This window comes from Hyperolius riggenbachi, chromosome 7, assembly GCF_040937935.1.
Source record: "Hyperolius riggenbachi isolate aHypRig1 chromosome 7, aHypRig1.pri, whole genome shotgun sequence".
NCBI classification, from domain to species: Eukaryota; Metazoa; Chordata; class Amphibia; order Anura; family Hyperoliidae; genus Hyperolius; species Hyperolius riggenbachi.
The window spans coordinates 318,538,735-318,546,599 of record NC_090652.1 but is presented as its reverse complement, the minus strand read 5'-3'; the positions used below and the strand labels follow the sequence as shown (position 1 = coordinate 318,546,599).

Sequence of the window (7,865 nt, the reverse complement as noted above, 5' to 3'; positions counted from 1 at the left end):
AGGCTTCCCCTGCCTCCCTTCAGCCATTTAACCATTTAGATTCCTTTTAAAATGCGGAGGAGCTAGTGGGGAAATCACCTAAGCATGGCATGTGTAATGTCTCCTGGAAGTTCATCTAAGCTGTGTCTAAAATACAGAATGTAGTATTTTCCTGACTTGTTTTTTTTTTTTATCATCAAATTAACGCCATTGCACTGTATTTACTGCAGCGTAATATGTTTACACCTTCTTGTGGCACTTTCTGAACTTTTCTCCAAGTGAACTCTCCAATCAGATCTACAAAGCATCACCTCCAAGCTCCCAAACAAAGCCCCGCCTCCAGGCTCCCAAACAAAGCCCCGCCTCCAGGCTCCTACTTCCAAACCAATTTTATTTCAAATATTTAAATTACAAAAATAATTTAAGACACGCATAATTTACAGACATGGAAAACGGTCTCACTTTCTGCTGCTGCTCTGTAATGTCCTCTGTAATTTGGCGATATTGGCATCGAGTGTGGCGAGGCCATTCCTGAAGTCCTGCTCGTCGTGGGAGGTGAACGTGGAGAAGGAGGCGATGGACCAGTCTGAGCGGCCTGATGTGACGTCACACAGAGACTGGTCAGTCAGGTGGTTGTCTCCAACCTGCAGGTTTTTGATGTGTTGGAAGAGGGGCAGAGGGTTCCGGGAGGGGTCCTTTGCTGGAGGCATTTGTGGCTCTTTGATCTTGCTGGGCAGATCCAAGTCAGGGCCGTTGAATAGGCTCCTCTGAATTCTAGAGGAGTTGAAGGCATTTGTCTTGGCACATGAAACACTCCCTCCTACATCTCTCTCTGCACTGCAGACCTTCGGAGGGGAGCACATCACCCTCAGAGGGGGCATCAGGTTGGCCTTGCGAGGGCTGCTTGCCAGGGGTAAATAGGTGGTCTCATCCGGTTTATACTCATCTTCCATTCCATAGCAGGATTCGCTGTTGACTTCAGTGCGGACCTTCTGGGGACTGTAAGGCGGGATAGAGGTGATGGTGCTCTCTGGCCTTTGGTAAGTCATGGGACCTTTACTAGGTGTGACCTCATTGCTGGGGTCAGAAGGCAGCCCATTACTGAGAGTGGCCCTGGGATCTGCTTCCTCTCCTGGGCTTGGAATGACCTGGTCCATCTCCAGCCTCTTCAGATAGCTTATGATGGAGGTGCTGGCTGGACACTGGTCGCTGCTCAGCTGCTTCTCATAGCTATCCAGAGTGGCCTGAGTTAGCGGAGCTCCGGGACGAGGTGTGGTGCCGTCCTTACCCAAATCACACAACAGCTTGGCCATGCTGGACTGCAGAGTCCTGAAAATCACAAGGAAATCATCAGTAGCTCATAGCTATCCGATCATTACACATACAAAACTATGCTTAATGGTTTATAAAAAGGTATATGAGATAAAGAGCAAGGGTATATTTATACTCACCTGGGGCTTCCTCCAGTCCCATGAGCTCCGTGGGCTACCTCTCCGTTGAAGCTGAAGTTACTTTTAAAACACTGTAATTCGGCCGCAAGCAATAGCTGGAAGCTGAATTACATAATTCCCCACTATCCACGTGGACCTGGACAGGGAATAGTAATTAACACTGCCGGGAACTTGTACAGCAGCAAGATAAGCCATATACCGGCTGTATCCTGCGCCCAAGTCTCCCAGCAGCCAGTTCATATGTATGCCTGACAGCAGACAAACCAAGCCACCTGGGAGGACAGCAAAGGAGGCAACGAAAGCCATGGGGCTGGAAGAAGCCCCAGGTAAGTATCAAATCTTTTACCCTCTTCGTCTCAGGTTCTCTTTAAAAGTTTCTCTCAAGTTTTTATCAGTTATTGCAATACATTTGTAAACATTAAAGCAGGAGGATTAGCCATACTATGCCAGGAAAATAAAAACACATATACAGTGGTTTGCAAAAGTATTCGGCCCGCTTGAAGTTTTCCACATTTTGTCATATTACTGCCACAAACATGAATCCATTTTATTGGAATTCCACATGAAAGACCAACACAAAGTGGTGTACACGTGAGAAGTGGAACGAAAATCATACATGATTCCAAACATTTTTTACAAATCAATAACTGCAAAGTGGTGTGTGCATAATTATTCGGCCCCCTTTGATCTGAGTGCAGTCAGTTGCCTATAGACATTGCCTGATGAGTGCTAATGACTAAATAGAGTGCACCTGTGTGTAATATAATGTCAGTACAAATACAGCTGCTCTGTGAGGGCCTCAGAGGTTGTCTAAGAGAATATTGGGAGCAACAACACCATGAAGTCCAAAGAACAAACAAGACAGGTCAGGGATCAAGTTATTGAGAAATGTAAAGCAAGCTTAGGCTACAAAAAGGTTTACAAAGCCTTGAACATCCCACGGAGCACTGTTCAAGCGATCATTCAGACATGGAAGGAGTATGGCACAACTGTAAACCTACCAAGACAAGGCCGTCCACCTAAACTCACAGGCCGAACAAGGAGAGCGCTGATCAGAAATGCAGTCAAGAGGCCCATGGTGACTGGACGAGCTTCAGAGATCTACAGCTCAGGTGGGAGACTCTGTCCATAGGACAACTATTAGTCATGTACTGTACAAAGTTGGCCTTTATGGAAGAGTGGCAAGAAGAAAGCCATTGTTAACAGAAAAGCATAAGAAGTCCCATTTGCAGTTTGCCACAAGCCATGTGGGGGACACAGCAAACATGTGGAAGAAGGTGCTCTGGTCAGATGAGACCAAAATGGAACGTGTTGGCCAAAATGCAAAACGCTATGTGTGACGGAAAATGAACACACCATCCCCACTGTCAAATATGGTGGTGGCAGCATCATGCTCTGGGGGTGCTTCTCTTCAGCAGGGACAGGGAAGCTGGTCAGAGTTGATGGGAAGATGGATAGAGCCAAATACAGGGCAGTCTTGGAAGAAAACCTCTTGCAGACTGCAAAAGACTTGAGACTGGGGTGGAGGTTCACCTTCCAGCAGGACAACGACCCTAAACATAAAGCCAGGGCAACAATGGAATGGTTTAAAACAAAACATATCCATGTGTTATAATGGCCCAGTCAAAGTCCAGATCTAAATCCAATCGAGAATCTTGGCAAGATCTGAAAACTGCTGTTCACAAACGCTGTCCATCTAATCTGACTGAGCTGGAGCTGTTTTGCAAAGAAGAATGGGCAAGGATTTCAGTCTCTAGATGTGCAAAGCTGGTAGAAACATACCCTAAAACAGTGTTTCTCAACATTTTATTGGTATGTACCCCTTATAAAACCCTGTACTCACCAAGTACCCCCTGGCATAGTAAATATTATCACAAGTACCCCTTAACAAATACATATTTAATCGTAGTACATGATAATTGGTTCTAAACAATTTCCAAGCATTTACTGTTGCTTTTAATTAGAAAAAAAATACTAATACTATGTTTATATAGGATTTATAGTTTTCTAAAACTCTAAATTTGTTACTGATGGTTAAGTATATCAAGCCTGAGTACCCCCTGGAACCATCAGAAGTACCCCCTGGGGTACGCGTACCGCATGTTGAGAAACTAGGCCCTAAAAGACTGGCAGCTGTAATTGCAGCAAAAGGTGGTTCTACAAAGTATTGACTCAGGGGGCTGAATAATTATGCACACACCACTTTGCAGTTATTTATATGTAAAAAATGTTTGGAATCATGTATGATTTTTGTTCCACTTCTCACGTGTACACCACTTTGTATTAGTCATTCACCTGGAATTCCAATAAAATTGATGCATGTTTGTGGCAGTAATATGACAAAATGTGGAAAACTTCAAGGGGGCCGAATACTTTTGCAAACCACTGTAAGTAGATAAATACTTGCTCTACTTACATAACAGATGTATTGCACTGTCCAAGTTTTGATTTCAGGGAATTCTATCTAGCAAATTATGAGAATTCTGTTCCTAACAGGGCCCAAGTCTTTTTCCCATAGTGTGAAGCTAAATCCTGATGTCATTTCACCCTTTAGTTTTTTGTCTTTTCTCCTCCAATCTGCTGTGTCCTCTCTGGCTTGCTTGGAAACACGTGTGAGCACAGGATCATGTTGCAGCCTCAGCCTGTCGCACTGAAGTGTGCTCAGACCAATCAGTGAGAAGCAGGAATGTGGAAGGGAAGAGGACAAGCTTTCTCCAATGGTGATGGCAGAGATTACCGTGTGAGCTCTCGCAGTCTGCTGACCTCCGCATCCCTCTGCCGAAGGGTTATCCGCAGAATCTGATTCTCCTTCTCTGAGGTCTCCAACTTAAACTGGACGCTCTTCACCTTCCCCAGTGCGTCATCTGTGTCTGTAACACAAATACAGTCATACACAGCCACTCCCCTCCCCAAATACCCGCCCACAGCCACTCCCCTCCCAAACCACCACCTACTCCCCTCCGCCACCTCAACACCATCCACTGCTACTCCCCTCCCCCTAATCCACAGCCACTCCACCAAACCCCCACCCACAGCCACTCCCCAAATCCGTGTACACAGCCTCTGCCCTCCCCAAATCCCCGCCCACAGCCAACTGCTCTCCTACCCCACCGCAAATCCAGACACTTTTTTGCCCCAAACACCCACCTACAGCTGCTCCCCTCCCCATCATAAGTCCCTCCCCTCACCCATGTTTCTGCTTTGTGCAGACATCTGAGGAAGCCCCCGTGGTAACACTGACCAGTCCTCAGTCTGGAGGAGGCGATGTTCTCCTGCCGGATCCGGAGTATTTCCTCTTCCTTCTCCTGGAGGGCTTGTGACAGTTTCTGGTTCTCCTCCTTCTGGTTGTCGGCCACCTTCAGCAGCTCATCGGTCTTGTTCTGCAGAGACTCCAGACTGCGGCGGCTCTCCAACAGCTGCTGCTGCAACGCCTCATTCATAGACTGCACGGACGTCACTACAGAGAGAAAGAGCGGGGTACTGTCACTAACGGCCGACCATATCACCTGTAACAATCAGCTGCAGACACTGAAGGAGGGACGTCTACAGGCCCCGCCTCCGGTGCAGGGACGTCACTACAGGGACAGAGCGGGGTACCGTCACTAACGGCCGACCAGATCACCTGTGATAATCAGCTGCAGACACTGGAGGCGGGACATCTACAGGCCCCGCCTCCAGTGCAGGGACGTCACTGCAGAGAGCAGGGTACCGTCCCTGACGCCTGACAATATCACCTGTGGCAATCAGCTGCAGACACTGGAGGCGTGACATCTATAGGCCCTACCTCCAGTGCAGGGACGTCACTGTAGAGACAGAGCGGGGTACCGTCATTAACGGCCGACAATATCACCTGTAACAATCAGCAGCAGACACTGGAGGCGGGACATCTACAGGCCCCGCCTCCAGCATCCAGTGCAGTGCATTACTCCTGCGGGAGGGAATGGCTGGGATCTGACAGGTGTCGGGAAATAAATACCGCTACCGCCGCGCACCTGACTGCCCCCTTTCAAACGAGATCTTTCCAGCATGATTGGATCGATCATTTTATTTTTGGCTGGATATCGATTAAAATTACAATCGGGCAGCCACATTGCAGCATCAATCTCCGGCAGACTATCTTTACTACTGAATCTACCAGAGATCTAGTAATGTATGGGCCCCTTTACAGCCACCGGTTACCTGGGGTTTGTTTTAAAGGACAGCTGTAATGAGAGGGATATGGAGGCTGCCATATTTATTTCCTTATAAGCAATACCAGTTGCCTGGTTATGCTCTGCCTCTAATACTTTTGGTCATAGCCCCTGAACAGGCATGCAGCAGATAAGATTAGCTGCATGCTTGTTCCTGGTGTGATTCAGACACAACTGCAGCCAGAGAGATCAGCAGGGCTGCCATGCAACTGGTATAGTTAAACAGGAAATAAATACGGCAGCCCCCATATCACGCTCACTTCAGGTGTCCTTTAAAAGGGACTCGGAGCTCACTAAAACAAAAAGATTTATACATACCTGGGCTTCCTCCAGGCCTATCTGCTTGGATCGATCCCACGCCGCCATCCTCCGCTGTCTGCAGCTCCGGTACCGGGTCCCGTCACTTCCGTCAGTCAGAGCCAGTCTGATGTAAGGGCAGTACGTCCTCTACGTATCTCTCCAGCAGCTGTTGGCTACCCAAACGGCGCACTTCTCCTGCGTAGACTGGAGCCGACTGGCGGAGGAGCAGGGACCCGGTACCGGAGCTGCAGACATCGGAGGACGCCGGCGTGGGAGCGATCCAAGCAGATGGGCCTGGAGGAAGCCCCAGGTATGTATAAATCTTTTTGTTTTAGTGAGCTCTGGTACACTTTAAGCTAGGAAGGCCAGTTGGGTGAAGGAGGACAGAAGATGAAATGTAGAAAGTGTAGTTAGACTGGTCCTCTTGTAACTTACCTCCCTGAGTAGAACTCTAGTACAGTTACTGATTGTAAACTATTGAGCTCCCATAATTCCTAGAGGCAAGTTGCGGCTAGTGGGCGGGGTCTTTCCGGTGTGGGACGTGTACACTGCACATCAGCTGACGAGCATGGCGGAGTTATGGGAGGACTCTGCCTCAGCTGTGCATGCAGGATGGTGTGGGCGGGGCCTTTCCCCTGTGTGTGACATGTACACTGCAGCCTGCACCTCAGCAGACAGGTAGGGCGGAGTTATGGAAGGAATGTAGAAGAATCGGATTGGCTAGTGTGATAGCATTCAGCCAATGATAAACACTCAGTGCTGCTGGTTTTAGGAGGGACTCACATTCATAGTCATCATCGTCACACCTGGCCGCTCTCTCCCGATCTCGCAGCTGCTGGTTCAGAATTCGCAACCGCCTGCAATATGCAAAGATAAGGTTATACAAGCGACCAAACATGTCAGAGTCGGGGGGGGGGGGGGGAGGGGGTTGGGGGGAGTTCTTTGTATTAGGGACAGTTTGTATTGGGGGACAATATTGGGGCCTTGTGAGGGGGAAGACACTTTGCATTGGGACAGAGGCACCCCGATGTGTGGTGATCTCGCTACATCCGATTGCTCCGTTTCTGTGATAACAATGGTACTTTGATTCTGTTACTCCACTGAAAAGTAACGTTCTATCTTGTCTACAGTAACACTGGAGCACAGCAGCAGATCCCACAGAGGAGCACACATACTGGATGAGGACGAGAGACCGTACAGCTGTGATACACAATACCCACCTCCGCAGCTGGGCGTTCTCACTCCGCAGGGGCTGCAGGGCCAGAGCGATCTCTGCCTGGACATTGGTGCTTCCCACGACCGCTGGCAGGAGAGACACGGAGTGCTCCAGCTCTGACAGCAGCCGCAGGGCCTCCCCGTCACCTGCAAACACAAATCACACCATTATTATTATTCATTGGATTTATATAGCGCCAACATATTACCCAGCAATGTACACTGGAGGTACTCTTTAATGGTAACCATGACTTCAATGTAAAGAACACAAGCCCCTCCCACTCCTCCCAAAGGGGAGTGGTATTCATTTCCAAGTCACATGATCCTGGTCAGCCAATCAGCTTTTTACAAATCGATATTTCTTCAATGTGCAGGGATGGGGCGGGAGATAACAGAATGGCCACTGAGTGCCAAGAAAAGTATAACATATTTGGTACAGTTTCCAAAAAATAACAGCGTTCCAACAAAGTAAAGGATCCAGGAGATATTACTCTAATGAATGTCACTAATTTAGTAAGCTCCACAACTCGTGGGACAAGTGTACTGAAAAGCAAGGTAAAATAAGCGCTCTATAGTGCATTACCGTTTTATTATTGATAAAAATTGCAAAATATGCAAATGCTTACAAAGCATGTCTCCCATATAGGGTAGTCAGAAATCCCTTCTCTCTCTGATTCCCGTAGCTGTGGCCAATAGCAAGGGCGTCCCGGTGTACTAGAGAGCATCGGGG

At 48.2% G+C, this 7,865-nt stretch overlaps 1 protein-coding gene across 2 annotated transcripts in view; it reads right to left on the bottom strand.

The window, feature by feature from the left end:
* Positions 1-350: 350 nt before the first annotated feature.
* Positions 351-7,865, bottom strand: part of CCDC14 (coiled-coil domain containing 14) — a 32,956-nt gene continuing 25,441 nt past the window's right edge. For both annotated transcript variants that reach the window (XM_068246272.1, XM_068246273.1), the window contains 5 exons: positions 7,141-7,282; positions 6,704-6,777; positions 4,672-4,887; positions 4,168-4,300; positions 351-1,308 (listed from right to left, as the gene is read on the bottom strand). In XM_068246272.1, coding sequence (XP_068102373.1) covers positions 438-1,308; positions 4,168-4,300; positions 4,672-4,887; positions 6,704-6,777; positions 7,141-7,282 — 1,436 coding nt within the window. In that variant the 3' untranslated portion in view covers positions 351-437. The remainder of the gene's footprint in view (positions 1,309-4,167; positions 4,301-4,671; positions 4,888-6,703; positions 6,778-7,140; positions 7,283-7,865) is intronic.